The sequence below is a fragment of the Ostrea edulis genome, chromosome 8 (assembly GCF_947568905.1).
Source record: "Ostrea edulis chromosome 8, xbOstEdul1.1, whole genome shotgun sequence".
Taxonomy (NCBI): domain Eukaryota; kingdom Metazoa; phylum Mollusca; class Bivalvia; order Ostreida; family Ostreidae; genus Ostrea; species Ostrea edulis.
In genome coordinates this window covers 65067673-65091283 of record NC_079171.1, presented here as the reverse complement: position 1 = coordinate 65091283, position 23611 = coordinate 65067673, and the positions used below count along the sequence as shown (strand labels likewise).

At 36.1% G+C, this 23611-nt stretch overlaps 2 protein-coding genes across 5 annotated transcripts in view; one reads left to right on the top strand and one right to left on the bottom strand.

The window, feature by feature from the left end:
- Window positions 1–745: 745 nt before the first annotated feature.
- Window positions 746–6151, top strand: LOC125663474 (antistasin-like). The gene is made up of 3 exons (XM_048895762.2): window positions 746–882; window positions 1842–1952; window positions 5955–6151. The coding sequence occupies exons 1-3, from the start codon at window positions 834–836 to the stop codon at window positions 6092–6094; spliced, it is 300 nt and encodes a 99-aa protein (XP_048751719.1). The 5' UTR covers window positions 746–833; the 3' UTR covers window positions 6095–6151.
- A 4211-nt stretch (window positions 6152–10362) lies between these two features.
- The window catches only part of LOC125682753 (IgGFc-binding protein-like), an 82918-nt gene continuing 69669 nt past the window's right edge, over window positions 10363–23611 (bottom strand). Inside the window, exons 1-10 of one of the 4 annotated variants that reach the window (XM_056146681.1) lie at window positions 19441–19485; window positions 18049–18084; window positions 16811–16890; window positions 16337–16408; window positions 15834–15963; window positions 15010–15104; window positions 14856–14924; window positions 13845–13932; window positions 12310–12441; window positions 10363–11721 (exon numbers count right to left, since the gene is read on the bottom strand). In XM_056146681.1, the coding sequence (XP_056002656.1) occupies window positions 10469–11689 (1221 nt within the window). In that variant the 5' untranslated portion in view covers window positions 11690–11721; window positions 12310–12441; window positions 13845–13932; ... (5 more) ...; window positions 18049–18084; window positions 19441–19485 and the 3' untranslated portion in view covers window positions 10363–10468. Of the gene's footprint in view, window positions 11722–12309; window positions 12442–13844; window positions 13933–14855; window positions 14925–15009; window positions 15133–15833; window positions 15964–16336; window positions 16891–18048; window positions 18085–19440; window positions 19486–23611 lie in introns of those variants that run through there. The other 3 variants (XM_056146680.1, XM_056146682.1, XM_056146683.1) reach the window with 3 other exon arrangements.

Here is a 23611-nt window from a genome sequence, read left to right as displayed (position 1 = left end):
TTTGCACTGAACCAAAACTTGAACCAATTCTAGCGTACTCCCATAACATTGTTTTTAATTGTATTTCAAAGGTAATCTTTAAGCCATGAATCAAATATCAATTGAATACCTTAGCATTGTTTTTGGTATCATTGCTTCTACACACGGTTAATATCTGGTCAAAATCGGAAGATAAAAGACTGGATGGTTGTGAGGGGGTGGGGATTTTTTTTATATTGTATGACATGAAAAGTTTCGTACACAATACATCCAAATCGTATATATATCTCATTCTTGTCCTTATCTTCACTGAGGTTGTGATTCGCAGAGGTCACACTTAACCGAGAATTCCACAGTAGTGTTATCTTTATCAGAAGGTGGTTGATCATATTTCTATTTAGCAAAACCGTCAAAACCGTCGATATTATAATATATGCTTATTATACAAATTACTAGAAAATTAACCTCAATGTCTGAATAAAGTGAAAATATATATCCAGATTGGTTTTTTTTTCGAAATCCGGAAAATGTCAACATTTCCATCCTACACTGTACAATGAAATATGACTGATGTTACCTTACACATATTCATGAGTTTGTTCGTACAATACAAATTTATCATCTTCAGCATAATCATAACAAAACCATGGTAAAAATGATCATAATGATCGTAGAATCTCTGACATATTTCAGATCAATTTCGCAATTTCTTAATATTTCGACATTCTTATCTTTGGTCAATATTCATACTTATCGCGGTTAATATTCATACTTATCGCGGTTAATATCTACACCTATCGCTTCATTTATAATCATTTAAATCCGTAACAGTCTGTGCAGTCATTGCGGAAGAAATGAGAAATATTCTAGTCTTTGCCCTAGGATTCCTCTCTGCTTTGAATGGTAAAATTTAAAATATATAATTCATATATCTAATATGAAAATTGATATTAATAATTTACTAACTTAATATGTTTATCATTTCCATGCGTGTCCGGTCAACAAGGGATGCTTACACCTCTAGTGTGTCAAGGGGTCCAAGTCTGCCCTACTCTCGTTTTTTATTTGTATTTATGACTCTGATAACTGTTATCTCTCACATTTTCATAGCGATTGTAATGGTGATATTTATGAAAAAATGAAGATGAGAGCAATTATGGATCTAAAAAATTCTTATAAAGAATACAAAGGTTGGAGCACGGCAAATCTCATAACTCCTATAAGCAATACAAAATAGATAGTTATGCAAACAGGAACCTCTGGACACACCAGAGGTGGGATCAGGTGTCTAGGAGGAGTAAGCATCTCCTGTCGACCGTCACATCAGCCATGAGCTCTAGGTATCGATCAGGTAAACGAATTAATCTGTTGTCTAAATGAAAGGTGAAGATAACGAACAATGATCAATCTCATAACTTCTATAAAGATGAAGATAACGAACAGTGATGAATCTCATAACTCCTATAAAGATGAAGATGACGAACAGTGATCAATCTCATAACTCCTATAAATGTGAAGATAACGAACAACGATCAATCTCATAACTCGTATAAAGGTGAAGATAACGAACAGTGATCAATCTCATAACTCCTATAATCAATACAAAATAGAGAGTTGGGCAAACACGAATCCCTGGACACACCAGAGGTGGGATCAAGTGCCTAGGAGGAGTGAGCATCCCCTGTCGTGTGTAAAAAAAAAACGGCCTAGCAATGGTATGAAACACACATGGCATAATTTACCCAAAGAGAGGTTGCATTGGTAAATCATTATGCCGTTTAATGTAACAATTACCGTTTGATATTTAAATCGACTAATGAACCGGAAAAGTACATCATCATTTCATGCGTCATTAATTACAGTGGAGGCGGCGGATCTGAATGCCGTTTTGTGTGGGCCAGTTTGTATGATATGGTGTCCATTTGGAAACGTTATGGATGAAAAAGGGTGTCCTACATGTCGCTGTAAAAGTGGTGAGTTTGAAATAGACATCTCATTGACCTGTGTCTCACGATACCACGTGCCCTTTTCACATCTTGCTGTAAAATTGATGAGTCTGAAATAGACATCTCAACGTTCCCTAGCTCACAACTCCCACATGTCGCTGTCACAGTGGTGAGTCTGAACTATACATCTCACGTCACAACGTGTCCTTCTCGCATGTCGCTGTAAAAATGGTGGGTTTGAAATAGACATCTTAATGTCCTTGATCTCACAACACTGCATGTCCTTTCCACTTGTCGCTGTTAAAGTGGTGAGTTTGAAATATACATTTCAATAACCTTTATCTCACGATGCCAACCGTCCTTCTCGCGTTTCGCTGTATAAGTGGTTGGTTTGACTTAACAACCTTTATCTCACAATACCATGTGTCAGATCCACATATTTCCTGAGATTTTGAACTTTTCTGGAAACTTCTTGAAGGTAAGATGTAAGTGAATGTATCTACGTCCACTGTGAGGAGCCAGTCTGGACGAATCTGTAGATCATTATAAAGCGAACAGTATGAAGATAAGGAACAATGATATATCTCATAACTTCTATAAGGAATAAAAAATTAAGAGAATGACAAAAGTGGACCCCCGGGAACTTCGGCATATTATTACTGAGGATTAATTGAATTAATCACCATTCGTTGTCTTCACCTACTCATTGATCATGGAATCTGAGAAGATAATATAACATATTGACCCCTTTAGTTCGTATGAATGAAACTAAATCGAAGGGAAGTTATACAGAACTCTGAGGTGTTGGTCATCACTTTTCACTGGTTTTCAGGGAAGGTAACTCTTACATGCCCATGCCTTCAATCACGAGAACACTCGCATGATCTGGAAATATTTCTGTTGATTCTATTGAGAGTCCCCTTTACTATGATTTTACTAAGGATCAGGACAAATTCATTGACAGATTATATTTTCAAGCCGCTGCCCCGCTCATCCTTAAGTGATCTTAAGTGCGCTGTACGTTTGTCAATTTTCACCTGTAAAATTCTACAGTAAAACACGGTTACAACGAACAAGCCTCTACCGAATCCATGCTTACCGCGAAATTTTATCTCCCTTACTATCAAAACAATATGAACCTATTGAATGTAAAACTTATACGGTACCAATTTTGATGCACCAGATGCTCATTTCGACAAATAATGTCTCCTCAGTGATGCTCAACTGAAATGTTTGAAATCCGAAATAACAATGACGTTTTAGAGCTATCAGAGGGAAAAACAGCGTGCCAAATATAAAATGATATAATGATATACGTTTACAAAAAATCACAAGGGTTCCTTCTCAGTTCTTCATTATACATAGCTTCCATCATTTCAAATGCTTCTCTTTCATTTCGCTCGGAGCCCTTCACTATTAGTATGTAAAATTTATACGGTACCAATTTTGATGCACCAGATGCGCATTTCGACAAATAATGTCTCTTCAGTGATGCTCAACCGAAATGTTTGAAATCCGAAATAACTATGAAGTTTTAGAGCTAAATATAGCCAAAAACAGCGTGCCAAAAAAGTGGAGCCAAAAATATAATATATTTCCAAAAAGAGTTTATTTAGTTCACGTCGCTAGAAGCATATTACATAATTGCAAATAATTTCCGTCAGTTCGCTTGCTGCACTTGGCTTTAGTCGTGTTACACAATTTTCAATACTTTCCTTTCTGTTCGTTCGCAGCTTTTTGCTATGAGCGTGCTATATAATTTCAAATATTTTTCTTTCAGTTCGCTCGAAGCACTTTTCTGTAACTTTGTTATAATTGTGAGGAATTTATCAAAAATGAGATTTTTGCTTTAAAATGATACAGATGTATGCCTAATTGCAAATTTGAAATTTTTTTGGTCTTATCTTGCATGGTTCCGATGATATGACGTCACGAATATTATATATTATGGTGTAGAATTTCATTCATTTTGAAGTAACACTTGAAACTCATTGATGCACTCAATTTGAAATCAATTCTAAACAATGTTATGATATTTATTAAGAACAAATATTATGGCTAAAGAAATTAATGTTTAGCTTCTTTAGGCACTTTTGTCGAAAAAATGATGAGGCAGGCAGGTTTTTCCCCTCCAAATCTAGCTTTTTTGAAAATACTAAATCATATTTATACATCATACTACCAGTCCCAAAATATTCAAATATTATTATAAAATATGTTTTAAAAGACCCAACAAGCATGCTTTCCAAGATTTTGTGTTTTATATGAATTTAAAACAAAGCAAACCAGTGTGGATAAAGCAAGTATTCGTTTCAATACGAAAAGTCATTTTTCCCCCTGGTTTTCTTAAGTTCAAGAGTATCTTTGATGCTGTGTTTTCGCTTCAGTATGACAGAATATTCTGGGAACACAGGGTACTCCCCACTCTCTCTCACACGGAGTTTTCAGAGTCCTTGCCAAATCTTTTAAGCATCCTGAACTGTAGTACGGTACAAAAGTGCTATATCAAAAGTTAGATTGCATCTCACAAAGCATTCGTCGAGAAGCATGTTGATTCAGCAGATTATAATTTTCTGTTCTTCTGAGGATATTTTTGTTTCTGAGTAAACCACTCTTGACTTCTCGCATTTACAACATCTTACAACACGTTTAATGGTCCTTGCTGTCTGGGCGCTAGTTTTATCTACTTTTATCACGGCCAACTTCAACATTGGTTACTGTGAAAGTACTTACTTGGACACGACCAGTCCCCAAGGTCTACGTGTTCCTCCACCACGCTGTTAAAAAGATCATCGCTGGTACAAATCTCACTGAACCCCCCAATTATACTCAATGAAAGGATAACATGGGGTTTTTCAAGTGAGAACCATCTTTTTAGTACATTCAAGTGGAAAGTTCTTATTGCTTGCAAAGTTCCATGCATCGGCTTGTTGCCGCCTTTCACTTTTTGTTTATAGCAACGAAAACGTAAGATTAACTTATGAATTTAACCTCCCCCTCCCTGATGTCCAACATTTTCGCTGGCTGTCACACCCCTTTCCACGTTGGTGCTATGTCCCTGTCGTCACATTGTTCTCGGTGGTGATCTCTCTGCATTTTAGCATTGTGTAACAAATGCAATCACGCGAGTTTCGAGGAAAAAATGTACTTGCGTATTTATGTTTTCTTCTATATAATGCCTGTTGAATCAAACTCACAAACGTAATAATTGTTTATTTCTGTTTTCACCGTTATAATTTATTAATCATCCCCACAACTACCATCGCTCTCAGATTCGGATGTATATAGTTCTATACTCCGAATATCGCGCAGAAAAAAAAACCGGTCGTTTCTTCGTTGTCGTATGCAATCAATGATGGAATAGCGCAGAGTACAGACACTCGATGTACAGCTCGATTGACTCACACTGACAGTACGTCTCTCTTCAAAGGGAGAAAAATGCCTTTTACTTTCACTTTTGTAAGAGCCAATAACTCCCGTTATATAATCTGCGAACGTGCAATATATTCTCTTCTGAGGCTAAAAATTAAAGTGCTGAATGTAGGTACTTGTAAGTACTATATTTTAAATATTTTTTCTTAAACTTTGATAAAACAAAATATGAAGAAGAAAATAACATTTTAAAAAACGTTGCGGAATTTTTTAATGTACTGAACAATATACGATGTTTGTGACGTTATTTCTCTATTACGCAATTACCTCATTTTGACCCAAAGTCTCATGACGCGTCATCTATTACTGTAAACGTATTATATTTGGCGTGTACGATATTTGGCGGAAATCGTTTTTTCAACAAGTTAGCGTAGATTTGATTTAGCGCATTCCTGAATTACTTTAAACATGTAGATTTACGGATGGCATTTAACGATGTACTTGATTTAGCGGAAGCTGCGTTCCGCCAAAGGCGCTAAATAGAATACACAGCCAAATGTAATACATTTACAGTATTTAAAAGAAACAAAATATTGCAACTTAGTAGCTGCCCTTTGTTGTAAGAATGTTATATAATTTCAAACACTTTTATTTCAGTTATCTCGACAACCACAGAACCAACTCAGCATAAACTCTGCTCAGGCGTCATGTGTGATATTTACTGTGCGCATGGTCATAAGATCGTGGACGGATGTCCCGTGTGCGCATGTCAAACGGACGAGACATGGGTTGGATAACCAAGACAGAATTTTGAAATTAATCAAAATTAAATGAAAGTCTTTATGAAATGTGAAGATATAATCCTTTTGTCTTTTTGGGGTCAGATTGCATGTGAACTCTTATTGCAGAATGAGACTCGACATTTCAGTATAAAAATAATGTCGTTGAATCATCACGGTCAGTTGGTATGCTTTCTGCCACTATTCAGTTATTTTAAAGCCAGCAAGCGCTAATTGTAAGAGAAAAGTATTTCTAACTCCAAAGTTTACCCTCAAGTCACTTGACTTGATAATATGGAACTCACGGCGGGCGAGGTCATTCGGTCGGCGATGGATGCTTACTCCTCCTAAGCATCTGATCCCACCTCTGGTGTGTCCAGGGGTCCGTGTTTGTCTAATCCCACCTCTGGTGTGTCCAGGGGTCAGTGTTTATCTGTGTGTGCCTTACTCTTGATTTTGTATTCGTTAAAGAAGCGACTGTTATCTTTATCTTTTATGCAAGGCATCACCGTTACACATCTGCACCACTCTTAACAAGATTGTTCCATAGACTATATTTCAAAAGCGGAGCAATTAGCATGTACTCAAGTAACATGAAATTGTACACTTTCGCTCGTTTGTATCATATACCGCCCCTAGGCCCTCGTCAAGTAACATCATCAGAATCGATTGTTACATGCATTGTTGAAAAGGTGTGTACAATAACTAAACTTCGCAAAACACACTACAATATAAGCTTCGGTCCGTGTGTTCCTGTAATAATGAAATAGTGAAGATCACAGTCAAGATATCGGCTCCTCCTAGGCGCCTGATTCTACCAATGGAGTAAGCATCCCCTGTCGACCGGTCACACCCGCCGTGAGCCCCAATAATGTAATTCTAATTCTTTTAAGTTTGAAGTAAGGGATTAACAACCTTTTACGTCTGATTTGTGTATTGAATGATTCAGATAAGTTCATCATTATAAACCTCACTATCCCAAGAAGTCACGTCTTATGATATAATCCACAAAAATGTCTTCTATTGTATTAATGTATTAATAGATACACGTAGATTTTGACTACTGAAGATTTTGATTGAATTAACTTTAAGATACAATTTCCAGAATATTTTTTATTCCTTATTTAGAAAATATATTAATTTAAATGTCAGATATATCAGGGTATTCTAAAGATGATCACGGTGCATCGGCGGCCCTGTTGTGTGATGGTCGTATGAAAGCTATGGCGTAAAAATCGCCAACGTTCGACACTTGGAAGTGGGAAGCCCGAGTCTTTCGGATATGAGCTGCAAATCGGAGGTGATGAGAGGCGTGAATGGCACGTTAAAGGGTCTGTGGATCATGCGTGCAATCGGTGTAATCTTGGATATCTAAGGATGGTTTATTTTACGTCTCGTCGAGGAATTTTCACTAATACTGAGCCATCACCAGCTTTACATGTAGGTGAGGTACCACAAATCTAGACCTATGCTTAGCGCTCAAGGACTGTAGCAGTGAAGGTTCTTTAACGTGCCAACGCCTACCGCGACACAGTATCTCCCTTTTTAAGATCACCACGAAATACCCGCGATTCTCACTTCTAATTGCGTTTGGCGAAGGAGCAATCGTTAAACCATGTTCAGGTCTTAAGTTTGGCGCGGCCATGGCACGAGCGGGACTCGAACTCACGACCTTACCGTTACACAGAAAACGCTTGTAACGTCATAAATTGTGGCAAAGCAACGTCACATTTTAAACAAATTCATTATCTCCTAGCTGTAATATCATAACTAAAGCACATGCATGATTTAATGTTTAAAAATTCAAAATAAATCTTTGCACATGTATAGTGTACATTCATAAAAATTATGAGTTCTTAGAAATACTCCAAAGTATACGAACTGTATTTATTTCACCGTGCCTACAACAGCAGGCATCTCGTATGAAATAAGGGTACCCGTTTCGGTAGGTGTCGTTTCGCTTCGGTAGATTTCGTTTCATTTCGATTTCGTTTCGCATTTTACAGGTAACCATCCCATGAAATAAGGCTTCCCATTCTTATGAATGACCTCTGAGAAATTTGAACACAGTGAAAAAAAAAACCAGTTTTGGTTTTTTCTAGGATATATACCGCATGGCTAGTTGTATGTTTTAATGAATTTCTATATTTTCTTTGTGTTTCTTTCTCTCACATTTAGCCCGTTTCACTCTGTACTTTCTCACCACTTCTGATGTTTGTTTATATTCCGTCTGATTGATAGTTTTGTTTTATTCTACAATACTAGCCTTAGTTCTCAGCATTTTTGGAGTTTATATATCTATAGAATCCAAGCCTTTCCCTTTGTGATGTTTTCTTTTTCTCATCCACTTCTGAAATCCATAATGAAATATGAAATTTAAAAAAAAGGTTTTTTTTTTAAACCATTATAAATTTAAGCTTTTACAATCGATTTTTTGTTGGGGAAGGGGGGGGGGGGGGTCATGCAAGTGAAAAATGATTTAATCATAAATTCAAACATTTCCATATTTTTGGAAGAAAAAAAAAGCTACGAGATTAATTTCGTAGTGTACATATATGAGCACTTACAGCTTATTTACTAAATCGAAACTTATTACCAGCCTGGAGGCGGTCGGTTAGGGGCGGGATCAAAAGATCGATGTGGGATAAAATTCTAAATTCAAATAGTTATGTGGAAAGGGGAGGGGGTGTTTAAAAACTCCCGTACGTTTCTGTCATCCGACATCGATCACGCTCTAGTGGGGAAAAAACCAACCAACGCATAGAAAGTATATGTAAGTTTGCACTTTATAAATCAATAAAATAACTATAATAATAACCACGGTGAGTTGAAGTGAGAGTTAAAAACCTCCAAATAATATTACATTTTACGTTTTAATGTTCACTTTCATTTGTGAATAAACAGTAGAAAAGGTATACAGAGTGTTATTTATACTCATATGTTTTACTTGTGAATCGATTAGTTTCAATATATATCATATTTAGTTTTGAGGGGGGTGGGGGGTGGTCTCGTGAAAACTATGTGAATTTAGATTTTTTTGTCAGACGTTGAATAATCTTGTTATTCATATGGGGCAATCGCTCACACCCACCAGAGATCACCTGGGTCCTAAATATAACAGTGAGGTTGTTCAACACGTCATTGATACTCTAACAAGATTTTGACATTCAATTCATTTAATTTGTGACATGTATGTATATATCTTTCTTTCATTGGAATGGGGGTGGGGGTGGGGGGTGGGTGGGTACATAAGATCTAACACGCTATATATATATCCACCGTTCAGGTGTCTGTGCTCACATCCACCTCCTAGGGGATGCTACAGGCTGGTGCATGTTGGAAACTGTAGGAGGGTCCACAGTTTGCTCTGTACTTGCTCTTTAAACCAGGTAGCACGCAGGAGAAAGGTGAGATGCGCAGTGATCTCTTCCCCCTGAGAACGTGATCACCCGTTCAGGTCCAGGCACCTATGTCCACATAGGGCCCCCTGTGTTGCCCCTACGTTGGTAGTCAAACTGGACGCCTCTCCAGTTCTCCACAAAAATTTGCATGCGACCCTTTCCGCCATATATGTAAATTTGCACCCTGTTTCTGATTACGATTAATAAATATTCAAATTTGTATCACTCTTGTTAATCCAGCTAGCTAAGCAGCCTATGGGGGATTACAGTGCAGCCACCCAAGCTTCGACATAGCTACTGGGTTTATTCAGCATGTTAGGGCAAGATCAACTATTCAATTCAGGCCAAATGTCTCACGGCTGGTAGTGCTGTATATTTATTAAAGTTTAATTTTAGCAGAGTAGCTCCTCTAGTTAAATGTAAGACATCCGAGGTCAGGTCATGGTCAATGAAGCCAATTCTTTTATATATTCTTTTATATTTTTTTTTTAAATTACGCCAGATAATAAGTGGAGGTCGCCAGATAAATTGTGACGGTCAGGTATACTTGGTGGCAGCCATATAAATAAAGTGGTGGCCGTAACATGAATTAAGTGGCAATCGCCAGTTTAGTTGATATTACTTCTATCCCTGACACCTACCGGCTTCCTTGAATTCCTTGCCTCAGCTAGTGATGTCACAATACGGTGAAGAAATCTCAGAGGAACGCATAACAAACAATAAACAAACCAAAGTAAAGAGAAGAAAAATATATATCTACATAAAACATAAACTCAAGGCATTCCATATACCCCTTCGACATCAAAATCCTAGATCCACCTCCAACTTCTCTTCTGAATGATTGAACAGAAAATGCATATGTATTGTATTCCAATGAAAATGATATTTTCAAAACCCATGTTTATTATCCAATTCTTCACACCCGGGAGATGTTACATAATAAAGTACATAACTTAGATTGTAGATAAGATATACATAAGTTCTTATGATTTTAGGGTAGGACAAAGTTTCCAGAGAATCCATATCCATCAAACGTACGGTGACCATAAACGATCAGTCCGAATTTTGATTTATCTGTTGTTGATAAAACAAACGTTTCACCAGTATTTCTAACTTGAAGGACATGGACGTCGTATGCTTTATCTAAATACACAGAACTCTGATAAACAGTGTTATAATGATCTCTAGAGAGCCCATTTATCTGAAGATTGTCTATGGAGACAGCTGGAATTATTATGCATAGGAAGTTTTCTGTATATCCAGATGGTACTGTGATCTTGTAGAAATCGAGATACTGATGCACGCCGTGAATGACCGTCATGTAGGGATTGATGTAAAGAGAAGATGAAGAACCCATTCCAAAGCCAGTAACTAAAACAGGCTGGCGTGATACTATAACTGCTGTTTCGTTTGATTCCATATTCTTGTATTCTCTCTCATTCAAAATCCACGATGATACCCTGCCCCCAATAGTGATGTTGACTGTGTTGTGAGTTGGGGTTACCACCTGAATTAAAGTTTTTGAATTATGGAAAAACGGGGGCACAATGAACTGATAATCTAGTTCTGTCGTTGGGGGTAGCTGAGTTACCATGTGACTGCAGGAAATGCTTATTAGATTATTACATCGGGTTCCGGAGAACACTGCTATGGGTTCTGTAGATGTTATAAACGTCCCACTAAGATCTGTAGTATGGTTCACCTGGAAAGTTTCAAATCTGTCCAACGTTATGGAGAAAACATCGCCATTATTATATGTTCTACCAAGTAACGTGATTCTAGAAGTATTCACCATTTTGAATTTTATCTTTATGTCTGTTCTGTCAGAGAGGGTTCCAATACCAAACAGACTATAATAGTAAGGAGATGTTGTATAAGGTTCTGTTGTAGAAATAAGATACTGATTAGACAGCTTGTATGTTGGAATAACCAATGTTCCGTCGTTAGAGTATTCGTAAAAGCTATCAAAAATAGTGACTGTCGATAGTTCTGAAGTCCGTATTATGACTGCCTTTGGTTCTACTTTTAGGTATTCACACGCAAGATGAAATGGAAGTGTAAATTTTGAATTGGATGTAATATATACGTTGTTGTCAACTGCCGATTTAATGCCCGGATTTAGATTAGGAGAGCTGGAGATATTGACTTCGGTTGTATTGTCCGTTGTTATGTAAATTGTTAAGGATCGTAAAGCATCCTGGTGATTTTTCATGAACAGGACAAGGAATTCTCTGCCTCTACTGCCTGTAGTGAATAAAAACAAATCTATCAAAAGCAGATTTAAAAGTAATTTTCTTAATTTCAGATTGTGTTTTAGTGTTTATGCTTTAAATTCCATAGTAAGAACGATAGGGTTTGGATTTTTTTTTTTTTTTTTTTTTTTTTTTTTTTTTTTTTAGAAAAATGAGATATGAAAGACGAAGATAACGAACAGTGATCAATCTTATAACTCCCATAAACAAGACATAATAAAGTGTTGGGAAAACACGGACTCCTCGATATAGGAGAGGAGGGATCAGATGCCTAGGATTAAACATTCCCTGTCGACCGGTCACACCCGCCGTGAGCCCTATATCTTGATCAGGTAAACGGAGTTATCAGAGTCAAAATAAGAATGGCCTAACAATCGGCATGAAACACATCAGACAGCATTTGACCCAATGATAGGTTGTATTGGCGAACTAGATCGTTACAACGACCATAGATATGCGGGACAGTATAAGATCTATTTCTGATAAGAACCATTAATTTCAAAGCACAATTTTTTCTGCATACATTGTATTTTACCTTTGGGGCTATAGTACTGGAGCTAAAACGTGGTGTGACATTTACCTGTTGACTCTGGTACCTGGGTAGTTGTCGGTGACGTTGTGGTCGTCGTCGATGTCGTCGCTGTTGTCGTTGTCGATGTCGTCGCTGTTGTCGTTGTCACGGTTGAAGAGGAGGGAGATGTCGCATCGCTGCCTAAAATTGAAGTGTCATGAGTAGGAATTTTTGGCGGTTTTTTTTTCTGAATAAAAAACAATGAGGACTGCAGGCTTTAACGGTCTCCTGAGTTTTACATGAAAATGTGAAGATGATGAACAGTGATCATCTCATAAGTCCTATAAGGAATACAAAATAGAGAGTTCGGCAAACACGGGTCAGGTGCCTAGGAGAAGTAAGCACCCCTTGTCGACCAGTCACACCCGTCGTGAGCCCTATATCATGATCAAGTAAACGGAGTGATCAGGTATTCAAAAAATTCTCCAGAACGATGATATGTAGAAAAAAAATTCTTATTCAGATATTCTGAGTAAATTATGATATTCAGCAACAGTATAAAATAAGATGTGTTCTTAAAACTCATATATCCTGGAAAGTTCATATACTGGCGAAAAACTCAATATGTATACATGTAACAATAACAAAATATAACTAATTTGGACCCGTCCAAGAGTCAAAAGTCGGTGGTTGTAAACTTCACGATTTTTGTACATGTATATCCTTTTCTGCTTTACCAAATAATGCATTTTCCTTTTATACTGTATCAACAAACTTAAAGAAGTCTTTGAAACGATAACAGCAATAATGATGATAGTAACTTTGACTCAACCCTGGAACCAAAACCCTTACTTCCAGGGATCATGAAAAAAACGACTACCTATTCACTTTAAAATATATTTAATTTCAATTTAGTATCTGTTCTTTGCCAGACATTACGGTGTTAGTTTAGGTATATTGGAAGCATCTGTGGCTCTGTCCGGCCATCTGTCTGTGAATGATTTTGTTAATAAAAATGTGTAGTTTTATGGTTCATGTACGCCGAATAGTAGTTTTCCATGTAATATTATTCTGAGCTTATTCTAAACATATCTTCAATATCCCGAGATATATATGGAGATATATAGTCTACAATATATTGCTACAACAATCTACATGTCAAAAAGATGTATTTATTCTTCAACAAGTACGAATTTGCTATATATCACCATCCAATGTACACTGAGGGGGTCTTGTTCTCGCTAGGACCATTCTAGTTTTTCCTACAGATACATTTATGCGATTTTAGAGGGGGAAAATATTGATCAATTTTGGCAGTTTTTCACCACGCAGGGTAAAATTCACTTCAGACAAATGGCATATCTACATAAGTAGAAGATTTTCGAATGGGACGTAAAGCAATAGACATAAAGAAACGTTTAATTATTAATTTTAGATCTTTTGTAAACAGCGATTTTAACTCATGATAAAGAACTTAAATACATTCCATTTGAGAGGTGCCTGATCATTCACGGAAACAGAATGGGATACAGATTATGAAGACATGCTTACTATGAAATGCAAAAAAAAGTTCGTATCCAGTATCAGAAAAATATTACACTTACAATGGTCGTTACATAAATCACCATGGCAGCACCGAGAACAACTGCCCAACGACCTCTTCCCAAATATGTTTAGATATGATGAGCAAACCTGTAAAGAATGAGAATAAGTTGTGTGTAAAACTTATACGGTACCAATTTTGATGCACCAGATGCGCATTTCGACAAATGATGTCTCTTCAGTGATGCTCAACCGAAATGTTTGAAATCCGAAATAACTATGAAGTTTTAGAGCTCAATATAGCCAAAAACAGCGTGCCAAAAAGTGTATCTAATTCGCACACGATAATAAAAAGTTTTAAGAATTTATTGCATCCGAACTTCAGAATAGGGTGAAAAATGTAACACTTGCAATTGTGTCTTTTAAGAAAAACATGAAATAATATGATCTAAACAATTCCCCATGGTTATTGATTCTAACAAATCCCACAGAGTAATAATCAATCAGTACATGTATTAATAAAATGTTACACCTGTATGACAGAATAATTCCAATTTCTACAATTGTTGTTATTTTCAAAATGGCAGAGACATAATATTCTTGTGCAAACATAAACACGCCAAATACATTTTGTCTAAAAACGCCTACCACAAAAAAGTATACGTTAAAAATGGTTGTGACTAGAAATCAGGTAATACGCATGGCTTTTATATAAAAACAAGTGAAACAACAAGATTACAAGCATTTAATTCATATATGACATTAAAAACAATTGAACAATGGTTCTGGAACCCACGAGATTGGCACAGGTGCCTAATTAAACACAACAAACCCGATAAATCCAGAAAATAAAATCCAATGACAGTACAAGGTACAGTCGTCTATATACTATAGAAACGTTTTCTTGTTTGACATTAATACATACTCATTTCAATATTGTTCATTTTTTTACCCTACTAATGCTTCAAATTGATTTCTTTCCTAATCTTTTTTTTATATTGTTTAAATGAACAGATGAATCCTGCAATTCTGAGTACTTAAATGTCGATAAAATTCCGCGTGTTTTTACTTACTCTCTTATCACTGCAACTAGACACGAAGTAGGTGTCACCGAATTCTACCTCTTTCCGTATGTAGCAAACCTACAACAGATAATTCTACTAAAGATCCTCGTCTTCATTAAACTAGATGTCTATAATTCAGCGTTAGATGTAGATATCTCCATACCTGATTCACCTGGCACGCCTTAATCTTGTCACACAATATCGGATCCGATACTTCCAAGCAGTTGAAGCAGATTGGTCCTCTTGTAACAGGATATCCTTTATTAAAGTGGAGAACTTATTCAAATTGTTATAATCATCAATACTATTATCATTATCATGCAAGGTGAAGATAACGAACAGTGATCAATTTCATAACTCCTATAAGCAATACACAATCATCACCAGTTGCAGTAATGGTAAAGACATTTGCGAACGGGAGGTCGGGATTCTTTTAACATAGAGTAACTCTATCCTTGTCGATCTTCAAACAGAGGTTTAATGTCTACAAATGAAACATCCTTAAGCAACAAGTGCACGTGTGAATGCACGAATTTAAATTTTGATATTCTGCAGCTTTGTTTATAAAGGTATAGTGCCACGGATTTATCGTACCAAAGCCTGATCCGAACCCCAAAACTCTCACTTCTACTAATTCTCGAGCACTTGACGAAAGAGTAGTCAGTACCCATTTTGACGTCTTCGAACGGTCCTACCACAGAGACAACACCACCTGTTCTTTATGATATCATATAATGTCATGGATAGACAAAGTTTAAAAAATTGTAGGAAATGATTCTGATGAAAACAAGATTGAAATAGTGCTTGCTGCGGTACATCCAACGTCATAATCATTTCTTCGTATAACATGTATTGTATTTCTTGGATTATCTTGTGTTTTCTTAATACGAGTACCTTTTATATCATCTTTCCTCTTGGAAAATGTACATATACTTGATATACCACGCGACCAATCACAATACAAATCAAATGGCAATCTCCACCCACCTGGTCGTCCACAGCCATGACTGTTACAGGAGTCTGTAGAACAGCACTCTATGCACAAACTGTGAAGGCTTGGATCCACTCCGTGGAGATTTCTGAATGCAGCCAGGTGTCGGTATTTTGACTGACATATCTTGAAAACATAACTCACATTGGTTAATTATAAACTTTAAATTTGCCTTCCAAATGCTTTTCTTTGAGAATACCTCACCATTAAATGTACGTCTTCATTCACGTAATGTAAAACAATTCATGGAAGAGGTGAAGATAACGAACAGTAATCAATGAAATCAACGTATCGATCAGTAGTCCTTCTCGGTTTCAAAATTGATCATTCGCAGAACATGCTCTTGAGCATCGAATCAGCTGAGAGACAAACATCATATACAGGTGATATTGGAATGTTTCTGCATGTATTTGACGAATAACAACCTATATAATTCCGTTCGTCATAAAGTTGAGTTGTTATTATTACGTGACATGCTTACATAACAAGAAATGTATACCTGAACATGTGTACATCCGGTATCAAACACGAGGACTCCGTTTTCTGTTAAATGACTTTCGGTGTAACAGACCTATGATTTGAAATTGAGATAGAAGAGATTTCAATTCTGGCTTATACATCTAACATTTTCATAAGTACGCATTCAAATAGTACATTTGCAGGAATTCATAAGAAAAAACTTTTTAACCTCGTCATGTTTTGTGAACAATTTTCATTACAACCTCAAACAGCTAGTTCACAAAACCAAAAAAATCGGGCTTGCATTTGTGTGAAATGTCTTTGAATTAGTAAATCTTTTCTGTTTTTAGAAGACGTGTAGCTATACGACTTTCCTACGATTGAAATGAATTCTGTCAATATTCTTAAGCCATGATACGTTAAGTTTTTAAAGGCCAAAAGAGTTGAAAAAGTTTAGGGTTATTAAGATCAACACAATGTCAGAGGTGTTTAATTATTTGTACATTATACTTACCTACCCGTCGTTGCATTTTCTGACAGTGTGACAATGTCTAGGGGATATACTGTCGGCACATGAGAGACAGTATAGTGCCGCTGTTAAAGTAAGGGACAATATTAAATAATGACAACGAATACAAATGACAGTTAATAAACCATTATAGACTGTAGAGCAAAGAGTGGGACAAATAAGGATTATATTATCTGTATATGTAAAACTTATACGGTACCAATTTTGATGCACCAGATGCGCATTTCGACAAATAGTGTATGTTCAGTGATGCTCAAGCCGAAAGTTTGGAAATTCTAAATGACAAAAACGTATAAGAGCTAAAGGGAAAACTAGAGTGCCAAAAAAGTGGAGCTAAATTCTTCCAAGGATCAGAGTTATGCATGAGGGAGATATCATCCTTAATTTTGCAATGAATTTCTAAATTCTATCCAAGCAATTAAATATACATCCGTATTTTCAAGCTAGTAACGAAGTACTTAGCTACTGGGCTTTAGAGACCCTCGGGGACTAACAATCTAATATATTTGTATATAGAAAGATGTATGCATTTTTCTAATAGTTAGCAGATTGATCACTGTTCGTTATTTCCATTTTGTCATCTATAGACAACCCATTTAATCCTTACGTCATTCATTAAATGGATATATTACAAATGCGTCATTAGCGTGAAGAAAAAAATAATCCATTTTTTTTTTTGTCAAAGTATTATCGGTATTATGTAAGTCAATTAATCAATGTACTTTCTAGCACAGTTTTTATGACAAGGTTAAAAAGATGCAGTATTACAAATGAGTCAGCATCTGTATTGTGTAAGTCAATTAATCCATGGATGTTTTAGCACAGCTTTTTATGGATAAAAGCACGTGTACTGTCCTGTACAATTTATATCAAACAGATCCGTGATATTTATTAGCAACAAACGGAAATTGAAAGGTATTATACACGATCATGCATTTGTGCACAAAAAAACAGTGAACCAATTGTTTATGAAATTTAATTTATAGCCAATGGCAATGAAAAACTACCTTATAGCAATGCCATTTTGAACGACATACTTCACTCAGAACATTTTCCTTTGCCATCCAACAATACGTTACGTTTTTATACCAAAATCTTTCGAAAATACCCCAGTATTTGGCTTGTATGATAATAAAATATTCCCTCTATTATATTGATTTTACATCACAAATTTCTGAAATTATCTGGTTTGTATGAAATTAAATATTCTTAGAATGACTTACCGGTAGAACTGGCGTAGATCACGAGGACCACGATCCCTTTATAAATAGCAAAGAAGACAATTATGATTGATGAAGATAAACTTCGAATTCATTCCAGTAAATTAACTAAAAGGGTTCTTTTCAATGCAATGGAATTATGAGGAGTTATGAGATTGATCACTGTGCGGTATCTTCACCTTTCATCACTATTAAACAGATGTACTGCGGTGGAATTCGAGAAAAAAATCAGCCGCAATGTCAAATTATACTATAGTATGATAATGTTTATTTATATTGCGCCTTATATAATCATAATAAAATAATAATGATTGGTTTTATATAGCGCTTTTTCCAGCTGCTCAAAGCGCTTTACAATACATTATTACCCCGGCAGACCTTATATCAATCTAGAACTTTCTCAGCCTCCTGGGAAGCATACAGTGCAAGCTGCCGTTACAGGCACTAGAGCACTAACATTCTAACAATATCTTTCACTGTCTATAGCCAGGTACCCCTTTTACACTTGGTTGGAGTGAGGAAATTCGTGTAAAGTGCCTTTCCCAAGGACACAACGTCAGCCCTACCGCGGCCAGGACTCGATCCCACGACCTTTCGGTCGAGCGTCTGACGGCCTAACCACTAGGCCACCGACGCCACTCATTATAGATCAGCACTCTAAAGTGCTTTATACAATAACAATTATATGACATGTTGCAGTAATGAAAGTAAATTATGATGGCTATATAACAAATAGTATTAAAAGAAAGGAGAAGATAACGAACAGTGATCAATCTTATAACTCTTATAAGAAATACAAAATAGAGAGTTGGGCAAACACGGAGCCCTAGACACACCAGAGGTGGGATCAGGTGCCTAGGAGGAGTAAGCATTCCCTGTTGACCGGTCACACCCGCCTTGAGCCCTATATCCTGATCTTGTAAACGGAGTTATCTGCAGTCGAAATCAGTGTGCCAAGAACGGCTTAACAATCGGTATGAAACACGTCAGACAGCATTTGACCCGATGCTAGAATGTAGCAGTGAAGTAGATTGTTATACCGACCATAGCATCTCCGAAATGCTGTCTTTAAACGAGACATCAATCGAGACTGTTGAAAACTCTGAACCATCAATATCGTTACAAAAATATGGGAAGCTGACGATGGAGAAGCTAAAATCATCCTGTTTATCATAAAGTTGAGTTATATATTTGGATGAGACCTACGCAATGGATGTCCTGCATCACTGTACCAGTTAACACCATGCATATCCCTCACTGCTACGGTACAGAACCTCATATATTCATATGTGTCTGACTTGTTACACTTCAACTAAGTTGGTGAGATCACAATATTAGTGAACAGTTTTTAAAGGGAGATTCAATAAATCAACAAAGAAATCATAAAATTGTTACCTGTATATGTAACACGTGTCATTAACATCGTGTGTTCGTAATAATGACTTGACTTTGAAAAAGACAGATGATCAAATACTATCAATGCATGTTAGATAAGACAGTTCACAGTATTGTATGTAGGTAGAATTGCTTGCGCAATAATTGATCTATTAAAACTTGTTGACGACATTTTTCATTTTCTTTAAAGATTATTGAAAGGATAAATCATAAAATGATTTACACTGTGTCAGAGGATCTAGAGTTAATGCCGGTATATTGTTATATGTTCTAAGAAACATATGTGTAGAATAACGAAAAAATTCCCTTTTGAAAATATATAAAGGCATGAACTGATCATACCTTCATGTATTTTCAGAAATGATTTTTCTAATATTTACATGAAAGGTTAAGATAGAGGAGTCATTTTCATTTCTGTCAATACTTTCAGCCCTTTGATAGTCGTACTGTATTCATGCTCATATTCACGACGAGGAAATGGTTAACAAAATATTTTGAATATAAATGTTTATTAAAGTAGAAAATGATTCACATACGTAGAATAGCACTTATCTTTAAGCCTTAGCTCAAGTTTGATATTCAGTAATAGTGCGTTAAATTCGGACCTAAACATTTGACAGTTTTATTTGTGTTTAGTTCTAGAAGATTATGTAATACACATATAATGTTGGGAAAATAACAGTGTGTTCATACAACAGGTAACTGTCTGCAAAGGAATACGTCTACATAGATCAGATTCTCATTTCCTTTAATGCTCATCGCTCGAGATAAATGAATAGATTGGTTGGTTGGTTGGTTGGTTGCATATTCTTTAACATCCCTATCGAATTTCCCCCCATTTATATCGAGACGTCATCATTGCCTTTGAAGAGCTGCAAAACTTAGGCCTATGCTTGGCGCTTACGGCTTTTGAGTCGGGAGGGATTTTTATCGTGTCACAGTTGCAGTGACATGGGACCTCGGTTTTTACAGTCTCATCCAAAGGATCGTCCTATTAAGTTGCCTCTTACGACAAGCAAGGGGTATTGAGGACCTATTGTAACCCGGATCCCCACGGGGCAAAAAATAATAGAAATTCAAATGATAGATGAATGATTTTCATTTGTTGCATCACTTCGCAGCAAAATGTATAAGGTATTGAGTTTATCAATGGTTGGTAATCCTATCAATAATTAACTTTTTTACTACCAGTACTTAATTATGCTTCAGGTAATCATATTGATTGTAAAGATAAATAATTGTGAGTATAGTGGCTACTTATGAAATGTAATTGTAGCATAAAAGAAGGACAAATACTATTGGTAAATTATTTTTCTACTGGTATAAATAATAAATGGTTGAGAGCTTTGGTCATTTTGTTTTTACTGGTAGTAAAAGTATTTTTACAGGCAGTAAAATTATTTTCAATGGTAAAATAAATAAACAATTGTAGGTATGACGGAGAACATTATTCGTATGCGCTTTTAAACCAAAGTTGGAATTCAGTGCTGTATTCAACATCCTAATTACATTGATTATCTATGCCTATTACACCGTACGTTTGATCATTATATATACTTCTTCAAACAAACATCCCAGTCGCAGTACCTAGGCCATTAGATCATCAGGTTCATGACCAGAATATCAAACCACATTCGTGGCATATCCTAGTCAAAATTAAGATGTAAAATTAGGTAATGATTGCGCCTTCGTCAAATAATTGGCATTTAAAAGTGAGTGACAGATTATTTGGATATGAACTTAAAAAGTAAGATATGAGTTAAATTAGGTAACATTGGATCAACTGAGTGTGACCTGGGTTACATAAGTGAGAACATCAGGAAACATCAGGACATAGTCACTAAATTTTCCGTTCAAATGAAGACTCCCATGAAGGGATTGTTTATCTCCTGATATTGAAGAGTTTCTATAATCTGTTTTTCTTTATTAGTGATATACTCTAGGTCTACACAATTGCTACATATCAAGAGTTTCGTTTCATGCAATGAATATAAAATTAAATTGAATAATTGTCCTGGTAGGTGGAGTGTTTTCATTATGGTCCTGGAAAATAGTATGTTTGAATCATGGTCCTTGGAGATAGGGGTTTGAATCATGGTCCTGGGATGTAGTGTGTTTGAATCAAGGTCCTTGGAGGTAGGGCGTTTGAACCATGGTCATGGGAAGTAGGTATGAACCATGGTCCTGGTTAGTAGAATGTTTGAATCATGGTCCTAGGGGTAGTAGTTCAGATAGGATAATGATTGTAAGTATAAATGTATGTATACTTAAATAAATTAAAGCATATTAAAACAATAAGTATACTTGTCATCAATAAACAAGTATCAATCTAATACCCTGCTTATGATAACATACACAGTTTAGAAGTTTTCTCCATACAAAGCTGACTACTAGTATAAAGCTGCCCATCTCTAGCTAACTTCCTGCCACCTGCCATAAAATCACGGGCTCTACACACAAACATATTTTACAAAACAACCGATGACGTCACTAATGTATGTAAAGTCGCTAATTGACGAATCGATACTTACACAGGGATAATCACTAATTAATTAGTACCTGGTTACAAACCGTTCAAATTATCCATGAGAGGTACTGAGGAGGATTTGGGTTCAAGTTTGGGATATGCACCAGGGTATATATTTAGGGCTTGGGTCAGAACTGAAATTTCCCCCATTGCATGTGACATTCACTCTGAAAAAAAAATGTATGTTACCACAGCAATTACCGGTAGGGGAGGTACTTTGTGTCAGTATTAAAGGGGGGGGGGGTAATCCCTGGTTGATTATTGAGTCAATGGGTTGTCTGCAGCACTAAATTTGAATATTAACCAACCGCTTTCCCACTAATTCTTGGAATTTAGTAATGGAGTATTTAAGTTATGCTTGTTGTCATATTGTCAACAGGCAATCAGGTCTGCAATCCATTCCTACAAATCTTTACTCCGTTGCACTAAAAGTCTTGAATACGTTATTTAAAGAGACCCAAGGTAGTCCATACTTGTATCTTTCAATACTTGCATATAAACTGAAATATATGATTATGAATGTTGCCCATCACAGACTCTGTAAACCACTGCGGGTTACGGATGATGATCCCTCCGAATCGGGCCGGCAGTTCCATAAGTTTACTTAGAAAGAAGTGAATGCCGTTCTTGGTACACATATTGTGACTATGGATAACTCTGTTTACCTGATCAAGATATAGGGCTCACGGCGGGTGTGACCGGTCGACAGGAGATGTTAACTCCTCCTAGTCACCTTATCCCAACTCTGGTTTAACATAAACCACTTATGTTTACCCAACTCTTTATTTTGTATTGCTTATTGGAGTTATGAGATTGATTATTGTTCGTTATCTTCACCTTTCATGCCACCAACACTAACAATATTCTTTGTCATAGATAGATTCAGTCTGTATTCCATCATATCTCAAGTCTACACCTTGTATTGTTATTGACATACTTCTACCATTGCATCCACACTTTTTAATTACAAACTAACTTTACATTACCTAGGTATAGACCACTTTATAAATAATTCTTCCATATGTCATGACAGATCATGATGGCGTCGATATAGTTGGAAATGCCTACCTGAAGTCATTTATGTTGAGGGTCAGAGATTCAGAGTGCCTAAATATTTCATTTGGTGATAAAACTTCATAACTATCATGAATTATCTTGAAGATTATGCCAGATGATGGGCTACATATGATAAAGAAAGAATTTAGAACAATAAAAATGTAATTTTCAAAAAACATCTGTGGAAAGTGATTAATTTTATTTTCAATGTTTATCAAGATATTGTTTATACAATCTTTGTCAGTAGATTTGTAGAAAATGAATTAATGAAAATTTGAAGATGAGATACTTCAAACAATAATCATTTTTATGAAATTCCTAAGGATGCTTTTTGTATTTCACAAACCCTTCACAATGATACCATGATAACAGAGATAAACAGATCCTTCATTTAGATATAGAATATGATCGTAATAGATCGAATATCTTAAACATATATGATTTAAAATTTGACAGTGTCATGACAGTGTCATGAATTTACCCACCAACGTACCTGGCTGCTTATTTAACACAAGATTAAAACTTTTGTCAAATGATGTATGTACATATCATTTGGAGTGCAGGGTTGGGTGGTGGGAAGGGGGGGGG